Here is a 13,955-nt window from a genome sequence, read left to right as displayed (position 1 = left end):
ACACCAGGGGAAGTGTTCTCAGGTATAGACAAGCAGGCGGTAAGTAAGTCTCCTTGAGAGCCAATACCAGTGGCTACAGGTGCAGCAGCAGTGAGCCCTCCAGCGAGGGCTCCAGCCACCTATCGGCTGTAATCAGAGGAGTGTTTCCAAGCCAGGCCTCCCTCAGGAAGGCAGCATGCTGCCGAGCCTGAGCCTCCACCATGCATTATTCCTGAAGCCTTTGTGCGGGTGTTGGACAGCAAGGCAGGCAGTGGTTTGCAGGGGCAGTACCCATGGTTAGCCATCTGGTACGGGGCTGGGCAGTACCCAGGGTTAGCCATCTGGTATGGGGCTGAGCACTAAGGCCAGAGGGACACTCCTTAAGGAACATTTCATTCCTCATTTCTGAACAGCATTTCCTTTGAACAGAGCTCCTCAGGCATCTGTCACTCCAAGAAGGCTCAGGTTACTCTGAACACTTCCAGGTCCACAGATCAGGAAAAGGTAGCTTACTGGATCCAGGGCAGGCAGAGGGGTCTCTGATGACAGGGACATCAAAGACAAGCTACAAGGCCTAACTGACCTGCTGAAGCAGAGGCAGCAGGGGCCCCAGACCACTAATTGCTAGCTACTGAATCCATTTCAAACTGAAAACCATCCTCCAGATTTGAATAGTCCCATGCTGACCCTCACAAGTTATCTGTACCCCTCAGGAGTAAGGAGTCCCCCCCAAACCCTCAGAAGTTTCCCAAGGTTGGAAGACAGCTAGGTGGTTTGCAGGCAGCCTGAACTAAATGGGAAACTTGGGCAAAACAAAGCCTCCTCCCCAGGTCTCTATGGCTAAGAGGCAGCTCACCCAGGCAAGTTTTTCCATGTGCAGGAAACTGGGCTCTGAGACAGCAAGGCTACTCTAGAGCTCCCTCACCTACTCAAAAACATTCCTACCAGAAAAGTCTGGAGGTCTATTGAGAACAGGATCCTAGTATCCACAGGGACAATGTACCTGGTGTTGTCCCACCCTGCACCTGCTGAGTTGGGGACAGAGGTTTCCCTGAAGCTAAGAGTAAACACAAGACAGCAATGAATTTCAAAAGACAGTTTTATTTGGACAGAAATCTTCAAACAGAACATAGAGAAATTAGGCATTATTAAAATACACTCTTGCCAAGTGATTTAGCATTAGAATATAATGGGGGAATGGGAAACCCGACAACTCTCCCCTGCAGGGCAAGTGAGACCCTAGAGGACAGCCATGTGTAGGCAAAGGTTACCTTCTCCCACAAACTTCTACTGCCACCCACCTCTACTCCTCCCCAGTACCCCCAGAGAAACAAGAGAAAGAGGCAGCACCCCAGGCCATTTATTACACCTCAAGTGCCAGCAACACACTGGATCTGCTGTCCAGGAGCCCTGGGTTGGAGAGGTCTGTGGCAGTGGGAAAGTACATGGGCAGGCCACTCCAGCGGGGAGCCTGAGCCCTTTGGCTAGCAGTATGCAGAGAAACAGGTACACCAACTAGTGGGGATTTCTGGAAGCCACAGTAGATATTCCCCTCCCCACATGGGCACTCTGAGGGCAGCTTAGCAGGCTCAGGACAGGGATCATCAGAGTGAGACAGCTCTGGCTCAAAAATCACAGGCCAGCATCCCAGCAGTGGCTTGTGAGGAGACAGGATCTCTCGGATATAGTTTGTGCACAGCAGAACATGAAGAGGTGATGTGGAACCTGGCACATTCTGGGTTCACCATGTAGACTATGCTGGCAGTGGTACCAGCTCAGACTAACCCCTCAACATCTTCTACCCTGCAACTGTCTCTGATTGGGAAGGAGCTTGTAGGTCAGAACTGGACAGACCACAGGTAGGCACTGGAAATATTCAGGCTGCTGGCACTTGTCCTGGTACCCACAGGAATGACTTGTCCCAACATGCAAGCTCCAGTCAGATGCCAAAACAATCTTGAGGACACAGAGACAAATAAAACCAGCTTTGAGAGACGACAGCACCCACTAATTTGATCTTGATGTTCAAAGTCCAACTGTAAGTCCAGGTGAGTGTTCTTCCATACTGGACAGCAAAAGGCACCTGTGTCTGCTTCTGCCCCAAAGATGGACACTCCCAGCTGACCCTCCCAACACCAGAGCAGCCGTAGCCTGCACTCAATCTGCTAGCTGATAAAACTGCTCCTAACACAGCCTGCCCATCATAGCCCATTCTAAGGACCTCCTGCAAGTCATCTCTGTGGTACTGGATGAAGGTACTTAGGATGGGTCCTGTCCCAGCCAGATGACAGTCCTACCAGACAGGCAAGCTAAACATGTCCACTGCCCAGTGACCACTGCCTTTTACTGGCTAGAGTGACCTTCTCCCAGCCCACCATAGTACAAGGCAGTAGAATGTTGGCATGTTCAAACTCTGCCTACTGGAGCCCTGACCCCAGACCCCACCCCCACCCCATTCCCTGGAGAATTAATATCGTTAATGCACAAATGAAATCCTAAGTCATACCAAGGACCAGGAAAAAAAGATTCCCTCCCACAGAGCCTTCCAGGGTTAGCTGAGAATAAGCCCTTCAGCACCTGTAAGAGCCACTTAAGAGTTTATGGTTTCATTTTCCCAACATTACATCTTTAAGGACCTCAAATTCTTTCCCAAAGTCACAACCACACATACGAACTTCAATGTTCCCACCCTTAAATCAGCCTCCATTCCTCTTGGGAACTTCAAAATAAAAGCTGCCAGTCTGCCTGGCTCCAGATCCTCTTCTAGGACATCGCTTGTCTCCAGGGGCTGATGTGACATGACGATCCAGCGCCTGCCTCTGTGGGCTACGTCACATGATTGCACAGCATGAGTTTTGTTTCCGGGCCTTCAAAGGAAAAAAAGAGGCTGAAGAGTGCAAGGAGGGCGGAGTCCAAAGGGTGCTGAGGAGCTGGGGGTGTGAGGAACAGAGCAATCAGAGGGATGAGGGAAAGCAAAGCCAACCAGAGGGAAGCCCTCAGGGCCTCAAAGGGAGCTGCCCACATGACCTGACACTGTTTCCATCGACAGGGTGGGTGCCTTACTTTTTTTAATCATACCCCATTAATATTTTTAATAAATTAATATAGTTCCTATAATCATACCACGTATAAGCAAAAAAAGCAATAATGGAAAGTGGACTGACAGAATGAATATTTCAGCAGTGCTCCCTGACTGCCCTGGCAGTCTTCCAGAGAAGAAGCATGGCTCCTGTTCATGTTTGCAGGGCTGTATTGAACCTATTCCTGCTTTTTGGTCAAGGCCACCCTTCTTACCCCACCTGGTCATCTTCCTCCAATATTGCAACTCAACATAAATATGCATAGGCAGACTTATCTCTACTAGTGTCCCACAATGGGCCAAAAACATAATGTTGGGGCTGAGGAGATGGCTCAGCAGTTGAGAGCACTGGCTATTCTTCCTGAGGACCAGGGTTCAGAACCCAGCACCCACGTGGTAGTTCATAACCACTTCTAACTCCAGTTTCAGGGAATTCTATGTCCTCTTCTAGCCTCTGTGGGCAGTAGGCATTTATGTGGTGCACATACATACATGAGGCAAAATACCCACACACATTAAACAAAACAACAGAAATGTTCACAATTGGAAATTTAAGTAATGCCTGGAGAGAAGCAGGCAGTCAGCAGGAGGTACCCTGCCAATGGAAGGAAAGTGGATTAGAGAACTAAGAACCACCTCAGAGATGTGAACTGCTGGTATCGTAATGACTTATGCCCAACTGTTCTCCCAACAGAGGAATCAGGAAAACCCTAGTGACCAAAGCTGGAACCAATATGGGGAGTGAGTGGTGGCTCTGAAACCAGCAAGGCATAGCCTTAGTCAAGCAGCAGAATGCCTGAGTGTATGCTGCTCATGGCTGGGGCTGAAATACTTGCTTTAGGTTTTGTATCCCAAGGAGTGATACCCAGATCTGCTCTTGATTAAATAAAGAGCCAGCCCTAATAAAGAGTGTTGGAGAAACAAGCTGCAATGGCGTTGTGGGAGCGGATGCCCAGAAGGGCCAGGCACAGCTACTCACAGTCTTATAGAAGGCTTTCGACTGTGTTCCCAGGACTTCTGATTTGGACACCAGGTCATCAAGCTTCTCGCCGCGCTCTAACAAAGACTCCATGGTGTTATGCTGGGAGAGAGAGAGAGAGAGAGAGAGAGAGAGAGAGAGAGAGAGAGAGAGAGAGAGAGAGAGAGAGAGAGAAAGAAAGAAAGAAACTCTTAACTCTGTGCAGTAAGCATCTGCTGACAGCACGTCCTTATGGAAGTTTAATGGGCCCCTACCCAACAGACACAATAAACCCAGTTCCACAAGATACTCCAAGTCGATAGCACAGAACCTGGTGGCTTTTCCAGTGTTTTCTCCAGCACAGACTGAGATAAGCACTGCTCTAGGAAAGCTCACACAAGGCATGTTTGTATTACACTTGTGTACTATAAGCACACATCTGCAGAGAGGTTTCTGAATGACGAGAAAGACATATCTGAGTGCCCTATGACCACACTAGGATGGACAATGGCTGTCTAAGATTTACCCCCACCCAGAACCTCTGAATGAAACCGGACTTGGAAATAAGGTCTTTGCAAGTGTCATCAGTTTAAGAAGAAGCGATGCTGGATTAGGATGGCCCTAACTAGCATCTTCATAAAACCAGAGATGCAGACACAGAGAGAAAGCCATGTGATGACACAGGAGAAACTGAGAAACAGGGAGAACCGCCAGAAACTCCCAGAAACCAGAGAAAGGTCTGGAACAGACATCATTCACAAGGCCCCAGAAGGAATCTGCCCGACTCAAACTTCAATATCAAGCCCCTAGCCTCCAATGAAGGAACACTTGGCTGTTGTTTGGAGTCATACAGTTCATAGCTATATCTGAGCATCCACAGGAGACTAATACAGTGAGAAAGCTGAGTCATCTGACTCAGGGGCCACAGAGCTACCAAGCACTTGAGGTGAGACAAGTCCTAGTATGTGCTTCAAGTGCAAACATGACACATTTCAGAGATTCAGGCTCAGTATGCAGAACACTTTATTAGTAGGACAGGAGAGATAGCAGTAATGCCAGCTTTTTCAGAAGTCCTGGGTTCAATTCCAGCATCCACATCATCTCTAACACAGTTCACGATCATCAGTTCACGATAATCTCTAACTCAAGTTCCTGGGGATCCAATGCCTTCTGGTATCTAAGGCCACTGTATTTGTGCAGTGCCCGGATATAGCATGTAGGCAAAATCACCCTTACACATAAAATAAGAAATTATAAAAGGCAACACTGTATTAATGACTTTTTTATACTAAAGATATGGTGGAAAGATATTTGGATATTCTGGATTAAATAAGTAACATAAATCTCAACTACTTTCCTTTTGTCATTTAAAAATGACTCCTTCAAAATTCAGAATTACACACACAGCAACCAGCATTCCATCAGAGTGAGAATGGCCTTCTGTGCTCTGGCCCTCATGTTTCCCGCCACCGTTCCTGCTTACCAGAATGATTTTGGTCTCGTCCAGCTCAGCCTGTACTTTAGTCATGGGATCAGCTTCCCGGGGGTTCTAGGAAAGAGCCAAAACAAAATCAAGGCTGAGACTGAAGTACTTACCTAAAAACAACCTTGAACTAAGCAAACTACCAATTCTCACAATAAAAAAAAGCACAGAATGGAGAACTCAAAACCTAGGGCTATCTGAAAATATTTCTCTGTATTTTTCAAACAGATGATTTGCCTGTGTATCAGCCTTGAGCTAGCATGGTTACTGACCTTGTCCAGATCACATAGCTTCTGGCCAGTCTCTAGATACTTCTTTAAACTCACCTGGTATCTACTAAGGTGACCATCCAGGGCTGTGTACTCGATTGTAGCGGGGGATCCCGTTGGCCAGTCTACTCTCTCGACCTTCTTGGAGAATTCATCTAGTACCTGCAACACAAAGGAGACTCCACTTAGCTCCCCCAGCGTGCCAGTACCTTCGGTGAAGCCCGGTCACCAACAGCACTCATCCCAAATGAGGCTCCTTGGGTTCCCATGGGTACAAGGACAGCAAATGGCAAGGGAACAGTCTAGGTTCAAGTTCCTCTTTTCAAATGTTTATGATTAAAACATATCTAAGAAGTCTAGAAGCAAAGTGTGCCCAATGTATGCTAAGCTTCACCCGGGGAATGATAAAAGTACCCTCATTTCACACTAGTCCCCTAGTTTTCCAAACTTCAAGAAAGTAAGCTTGCAGGGCAGTGGTGGTGCACACCTTTAATCCTAGCACTCAGAAGGTTGAAGCAGGTAAGGTTGAGTTCGAGGCCAGCCTGGTCTACCCAGTGAGTTCCAGGACAGCCAGGACTACACAGAGAAAACCTGTCTTTAAAAGTCAAGAAAAAAAGAAAAGAAAAGAAAATAGAGTGGATAGGAATTGGTGTGCTGCAACATGCCTTTAATCTCAGTACTCAGGAGACAACGACAGGTGAAATTCTGAGTTTGAGACCAAGCTGGTCTACATTATGAGTTCCAGGCCAGACAGGATACACAGTAAGACCCTGTCTCAAAAACAAACAAACTAACTAACTAATTAACTAACTAACTAACTCCAAGAAGCCACTGACCAGGGGAGAAAAGCTGTAGTGATTGCCTGCAGGAACAACAGAAAGAGAACCTTCAGCAGAGCACAGCCTGAGGCTGGCAGCAGTGGCCCTATTCCAGAGGAGAGGTAATGTAATCCAGTGGCAGGAGCACAGGTTACTTGAAGGCCAGAGTCAGCACCAAGGAGGAAATACACACAGGAGGCAGTAATTTCAGTTGTCTCCTGGCCTGGGTAGAGGGATGGTGAAAACATGGCCTGAGACCACTCACCCCTCCTGCTCCGGGCTCGGCACCCACCACGCTTCCCTCCCACCTGACACCCAGTCTAGTCCAACAACACTCACCTTCTCCAGCAAGGTGAAGGCCACTCTGGAAGGGTATTCACTGTCAGCAATGACCACGCCTGCCAGACTGTCGCTCCGGACATAGACATGGCAAAGGTATTCTACAGAGACAAGATACCTCACATAAGAGCAGGGCTTCTTTGAATCTGCCAATGCATCATAATGCTGGTTCCTGATTTCTAGTTCAAACAGAACCACTCTAAAACTATTCTAAACTCAACTGCTCTGAGGAGGTCTATGAGAAGGCTCTTTTACCACAGTTCTATGGGCCACACCCAGGAGCTCTGACTAATTAAATCCTAGATTCTCTGATACTCTGTGTGTAGCAAAAACAAAATGAACTGCCAGGGATGAAAAACACACCAAAGACAATGTCCCCAGGAGCAACTCCAGGTCACTGGCATTAGCCCAGGCCAGGTCTGGATAAGCCTTGGCAATTTATGGCCCTCCCCCAGCTCTGTGCTGTTCCTAAACTGAGGGATACCAGACAAGACAAACTGCTTCTTCTTTCTTAATCTCATCAGGGTAGCTGAAGCAGAAAATGACTTCTGAGGGCTTCAATCCCCTGTAATAAGACAACATAGTTTGACCTACTATAGCCTGAGGTAGGTGGCTAGGAGGAATTGTCTAGAAAAAGCCCAGGCAGTCCTGGATGAGGTCTCTAGTGTTATTGCACTAAAGCTGTCATGTGATTAGAGGGAATAGTTTGCAGAAAAACCTGAAAATAATCATAATTCACAGTACTGTTGATTTTTGCCACTTGAACGGATTCAGAAGTGACATGGCTGACCACATCCCCAAAGCAAAAGGACCTTGGATGAGAGCTTACAGAAACAGTCTCTTGTTTACAGATCTGACCCAGAAGATTCCAATGTTGAACAGAAAGAAAAACAAAAGAGGAAAAGAGTGTAAGCCCCTAGAGTCCGAGAGGAGCAGAGATCAACAGGAACAGAGAGGAGGTGGGATAGAAACTACCATCTTATTTTATATATATTCCCAAATAAGAACGAGCCAAACATGGAGTCAGTTTCCATAGAAACTGAGAAGCTTGCCAGTGTGAGGAATAGTCCTTAGGGCTAAAATCGTGAAGGGCAGACAGCAGGAAGGAGAGAGGACAGATAGTCACAAGTCCTTTTCACTTCTGTGGTAGTCACAGGACAGAAACTCTTCAGAGAATATACAGCAGTATCGCTGCAGTGATCAGCATCAGTTCAGGAACTCTACGTTAGGGCCACTGCTTATGAGAGGTTATCTTTGTTTATGCTGAAAAAAATCATGTACCTTCAAATTTGTCTGTAAAATGTATGAGTCTAAAATAAATACCCTAACTGATATCCAAAACCTGAATTATGAAATAAAGGGAAGATTCTGCTAAAAAAAAAAAAAAAAAGAAAAGAAAAAAGAAATCTTAAAGAACACAGTACTTCCCTCACAAGTGCTAGCTAGACACCTTCTTTCGCAGGCTCTACTCCGGGAGGAACAGCAGACCACGAAGGCTGCTGATGGACCAGGAGAATCAACACCTGTGGCCGCTCAGTCTGCGGGCAGGGCTGCGGCAGGCGGGAGCCAGGGTCCGCCGTGCAGTGAGCGTGCGCTGTGCAGCTGCTGCACATCGGTGTGCAGTCAGTATGCACGTCTACACTTGCTCAGCACTCCTCACAAAGAGGAGAAGCCAGGAGAGGACACGCGGCAGGCAGCAGAAGAACACAGTCCTGGGAGCAGTCGCACGGCACAGGCAGCATGTGTGACTGCCAGGCCAGAGCGCAGACGGGCGTGAGTCCTCTTACCTTGTTCTTTGACAGAAGCTCTGCTGCCTTTAGCCGAGCGTTCCACAATCAGTTGACTTGTAAAGGTCATGAATTCCTGAACACTAGGAAACACAACACATATTCATAACCTTCTTTCGGACACACTGTACCCAACACAGGGGAAAGTGACCTCTGAGGTAATAAATCAAATGTAATTAAACATGAATTATATACCACCATTCAAGTCAGACCTATGTACCAACAAACCACTTCTGGGTGTTTGAGAAATCTTTAGGTTACAGTTATTTTAACATTTTGCTCAAAAACATGATTTGGGGTCCAGTGAGATGGCTCTTTGGATAAAAGCACCTATTGTCAATCCTGGAAACCCAATGGTGGAGGAAGAGGAATGACTCCTACAGGTTGTTCTCTGACCTCCATAAGCATCCCATGATGCACTCACACCCCCACACAAACACACACAGAAAATAAAACTGTGATTGAAATCTTAACAACATGCCAGGGGTCTGGGGTCAAAGCAGACAGCACCTCCTGTACTAATTTCCAAGCAGGATACATAAGATCCACTGCTCTAGACAAATGGTAGTGGGAAAACCTGTCAGGCAGAAGCACACCAGTCAGTACTGCAGCCACAGGACAGACCTGGCTGGGAATCCACAGACCTAAGGGTGAGAGCTAGATGAGGGATGAAGGGCAGCCACGGGCATCAGCACAAGTTTGCTCATTTTGTGGGACACAGTCTATGTGGCCCTGGCTGTTCTGGAACTCTTACACAGACCAGGCTGAGTGACCCACCTGCCTCTGCCTCCCAAGTGCTGGTCCAGAGCTTCAGTAATATTAACTGCAATATCTGAAGACCTAACCCTGAAATCTCAAGTCTTTCTAGGTGCCACCCAAATTACTGTGCTGACCTCCATAGTAAAATTAAGACTTGTGTGATAGTTAAAAATGAGTTAATATACACAAGCACTTGAAACACTACCTGGGCACATAATATACTACTATTATTATCATGAGGGACTGACATGGTGAAAACAATCACAAAAAAATTCTTTAATTTTCTTTTTAATTCTCAAGAAAGCCTTTGCAATAAAACTAAAAAGTTACCTAGAGCAAGATTATAGTCAGGTGATTAGGACTATTACTAGTGCACTGATTGTCAGAGAATTTAGTAATCACAGTGACATGAAAGATAAGAATAAGGGGTCTCAGCCGGGCGGTGGTGGCGCACGCCTGTAATCCCAGCACTCTGGGAGGCAGAGGCAGGTGAATTTCTGAGTTCGAGGCCAGCCTGGTCTACAAGAGTGAGTTCCAGGACAGCCGGGGCTATACAGAGAAACCCTGTCTCAGAAAAAAAAAAAAAACAAAAAAACAAAAAACAAAAAACAAAAAAAAAAAAAAAAACCAAATCCAAAAAAAAAAAAAAAAAAAAGAATAAGGGGTCTTGCCAGGTGGTGGTGGCGCACGCCTGTAATCCCAGTACTCTGGGAGGCAGAGGCAGGCGGATTTCTGAGTTCGAGGCCAGCCTGATCTACAGAGTGAGTTTCAGGACAGCCAGGGCTATACAGAGAAACCCTGTCTCGGAAAAACCAAATTAAAAAAAAAAGGGGGGGGGGGGTCTCACTCAACTGGAACATATGTCTCTCTACTTCACAGCTAGTCATCTGACACTAGAGAACGTAAGGATGTCAAAGAGGTTGTAGCACCATGAGGCTGAGAATACTCCATGGAGACAGAAAGAGAAAAGTGAAAAGAGCCGGAGCCAAGCTGTCACCACAGGTTCCGTCTGAGACAAAGAACACCAAGTGCATAGCAGAGGCCAGGGCACAGGGCAGGAAGAGCAGAAGGAGCCAAAGATGACACGACAATTCCACCTTCAGGGAGTGCACCCCGCAGGAAGCTATAAGCTACATTTCTGTGCATCAGAGCAGCGGTGTGGGCACCATCTGTGTGCAGCTGCATGTGTACATAGGAATCTTTCCTCAGGGGCCATCCACCTTGGTTTCTGAGATGAAGTCCATTAGGTGCTCACAGAGTAGGCTTGACCAGGGGGCCAGTCATCATGCCCTGGTCCCCAAGGGTCCAGTGGTCATGCCCAGATCCGCAGAGAGTCAGTCATCATGCCCTGGTCCCCAGGGGACCAGTCACCATGACCAGCATCTTGTCTCTCCTTCCCTAGCTTTTGGAAGTACAAGCATGTGCCACAACACCCAGAGGTTTTAATTGTTTGTTTGTTTTGCTTTTCTTTTCATGTATTTGGGACCAAACTCAGGCCTTCATGCAGCAAGCAGTCTCCTGAATGAGCTATTTCTCCAGCTCAAGCTACCGTCCAACCCCTTGGCAAGCATTAACCACATAACTATAATCCATAGCAACTCATGTCCATCAGCAGATTGAGGCATAAACAAAACGTAGTGTTTACATAAAACTCAATACTGTATACATTTTAAAAGGGAAAAAATTTGGTATCTGTAGAAACATTGATGAACCTCGAGGCCATTCTGCTTAGTAAAATCAGTGAGACACAAAAAGACAACTACTGTATATTCCACTTATATGAAGTCTTTAGAACCACCAAAATCTTAAGACACAACCTGAACAAACATTATTTCCCTCAGATGTTGAGACAAGATGACCACAGGTCCTACCCTGTTGGCTCCTTCTTCTTTTGTGTCTGAGTCACTCTGCTCACTCCCACAAGACTAGGTATCTGTGGAACTTAACAATTAAAGCACCTCACAATCCTTTAAACGCCTATAAGCAATATAAATTCAGTGGTGCCTGCCAAACTACCATCGTGGACCCTTTCTGAACAAGGCCCAAACACTAAAAAGAAAAAAAATGAGTTTGACTTATAGCTGTGCCCGACACCCAATCCTTGAGGAATCAATGACTTTACTCATAAAAGAAATTCCACCATACACCTTATACAGAATTGCTGGAAAGCCCAAGTGACCAGCGACTCTCAAACTGTGGGCTGCAAGCCCTTTGCCAAACCTCAACGTCCAAAAATACTTACAGTAAGATGCATAACAGTAGCGAAATTACAGTTATGAAGTAGCCACGAAAATAATTTTATGGTTGGGGGGTTACCTCAACATGAGGAACTGTATTAAGGGGTCGCAGCATAAGGAAGGTGAGAAGCACTGGCAAAGACGAAGTATAAAGGGGGCTGTTAAGATACCAAACACTGGTTAAATCACCGGGAGCGAGGTAGTAGTCAAAATACGTATTTCTGAGTCTGGATCCCCTGGGTCCGAACATTTGGCGGTGCGTCTGTAATCCGCACCATTTTCAATGGTCCAATCGTTCTACAACAGGGCAATATTGTGGAAGGCAGCGCCCTTTACCAGGGATGCTAATGACTCCTCGGGCACACCCTGCGGCCCGAGGCCGAAGCCGAGCTCCCATTGGGAGACTTGACTCTCCGCCCTCCTGGACCCCACCCCGACCCCCGGGCCTCCAGGTCTAGGCACCTGGGCCCGGCCCACTTACCTGGACCTCTGGAAGAAACTAAAGGAAGACACGTCGTACGCGGCTTTGAGCAGCACGGTTTTTGGCTCGCCTTTGTAAAGGACACTGAGGCTGTAGAGCTTCATGGCGCCGCACCTTTGGGCCGCTGGCTGGACCCCAGACCCGCTCACAGGAGCGCGGCCGCAGTCCCTCGGAACAGCCGCGGCCGGCTGCTGACGGGGCCGGGCCGGCTTCTTCCTCCTAGCTTAGCGCCCACTTCCGGTTCCGGCCGCGAGTCGTCCCAGACGCTAGTCGGAGGGCGGAAGGCAGAGTGCGCGCGTGCGCGGACGTGTATCTAAGCGGCGGGACGCCTCCCCTTCCCCCCCGCCCCCCGCCCGCGTCAGCCGGTGCCGGCGCCAGAAAGCTCGGTCTCCGCCTGCGTGGCAGTGCCTTGTGCTTGTTCTTCCGGGCTGTGGCGCGGACCCTGGCTGGCGGTGGGCAGTGCCGTCTATACCAACGCTCTTCTTTCCCCATCCTGCTAGCATAGCAACCCGTGGCTGTCCCTACGCTCTACTTTTGTTGCATCTGATATGTAACAGCACCAGGCTAACCAAGCCTCTTCCCTGGGTATCCCAAGTACAGACGCCTCAAAGAAATGTCCTCCATCCTTTCCGTTGCAATAATAAAAATCAGGAACGTCACTGGCTGTGGCCAGGCTCAGCAAACCCTGACGTGGGCACACTTGATCCACAAGCCAGGCGGCTGTCACCCAGCCCCATTCACCTGCACTGACACCGTGGCTCCACAGGCGGCAGATGAGAACCATTTCTGAAGAAAGTCTCTTTATCCAGAGTTGTACAAAATTACCAGGATAGTGACCTTGCAGAAAGAGATGTGGATTAAGGAAATTGATAGCAGGAGAACCTTGGGCTTCAACGTGAACACTAAAATGTTTATCAAACCCTTGGCACCTCTTACTGCTCTTTGGCTTTACTCAGCCTCCCTTGGCCAGGAAGTCTCATCTAGAGATATGCGACCTCCCCGAGCCAAGCTTGTTAATCTATTGAGAATGACATTGCCTTCCCCTCCGTTTCCCCAGCTGTTACAGCCTGAGTTCAGTCCTGGTACTTCCACACTGCAAAAGTTCCACACCCGCACATCTGTTAAATTCGAAAAATACCCTTTTTGTAGACATGTTGCTAAAAAACGATAAACTGTCAAATTCCGAGCCCCGCTCATAGAAGATGTTTAACGACAACGACGGTGATTATTTGCATCATTATGTTCGATAACAAAAAAGGAAAAAGAAAGCAAGCCTCATGATAGGTTGAAGGTGCCCTCCAGGCTGTTGGAAGCAGAGCTTTAAAGGGAGGCTAAGATTTGAGAAGGTCTGTAGAGTACATAAAAGCACTGTATTCTTATTTCCAGCTTTCTGCTCTGGCCTTATTAGAAAATTCTCTGGTTTTATGAGTAGAAATAGATGAACATTATGTACACAACTTACTCTTGAAGAGCTCATATGCATATATGCCTACATGTAGGTAAGGTCTATCTACAGCTATGTCTATTTATGAATATGTATATACTCATGTGTCTATACATGTATGTATATGAACATATTATATATGTATTATAACCTGTATTAGAGTTCTCTGAAGGAACAGGATTGATAGCACATATATTAAGAGAGGATTTGTTAGGTTGGCTTCAGGATGCTGTCTGTATAACTACGCCAACAGTGGCTGCCTCACACTGGAGAAGAATAGAATCTGGTGTTTGCTCAGACCACAAGACTGGATATCTCAGCA

General features: G+C 47.3%; 1 protein-coding gene across 1 annotated transcript; it reads right to left on the bottom strand.

Annotated features, from left to right (window-relative positions):
• Positions 1-1,060: 1,060 nt before the first annotated feature.
• Ykt6 (YKT6 v-SNARE homolog) lies at positions 1,061-12,429 on the bottom strand. Its single transcript, XM_052198697.1, has 7 exons — positions 12,190-12,429; positions 8,713-8,795; positions 6,926-7,026; positions 5,826-5,930; positions 5,500-5,565; positions 4,038-4,139; positions 1,061-2,846 (listed from the first exon to the last, which is right to left on the bottom strand). The coding sequence occupies exons 1-7, from the start codon at positions 12,291-12,293 to the stop codon at positions 2,811-2,813; spliced, it is 597 nt and encodes a 198-aa protein (XP_052054657.1). The 5' UTR covers positions 12,294-12,429; the 3' UTR covers positions 1,061-2,810.
• Between the last annotated feature and the right edge of the window lie 1,526 nt (positions 12,430-13,955).

This window comes from Apodemus sylvaticus, chromosome 11 (genome assembly GCF_947179515.1).
Source record: "Apodemus sylvaticus chromosome 11, mApoSyl1.1, whole genome shotgun sequence".
Classification (NCBI taxonomy): domain Eukaryota; kingdom Metazoa; phylum Chordata; class Mammalia; order Rodentia; family Muridae; genus Apodemus; species Apodemus sylvaticus.
The sequence above is the reverse complement of the archived record's forward strand: the minus strand, read 5'-3'. Positions and strand labels throughout refer to the sequence as shown.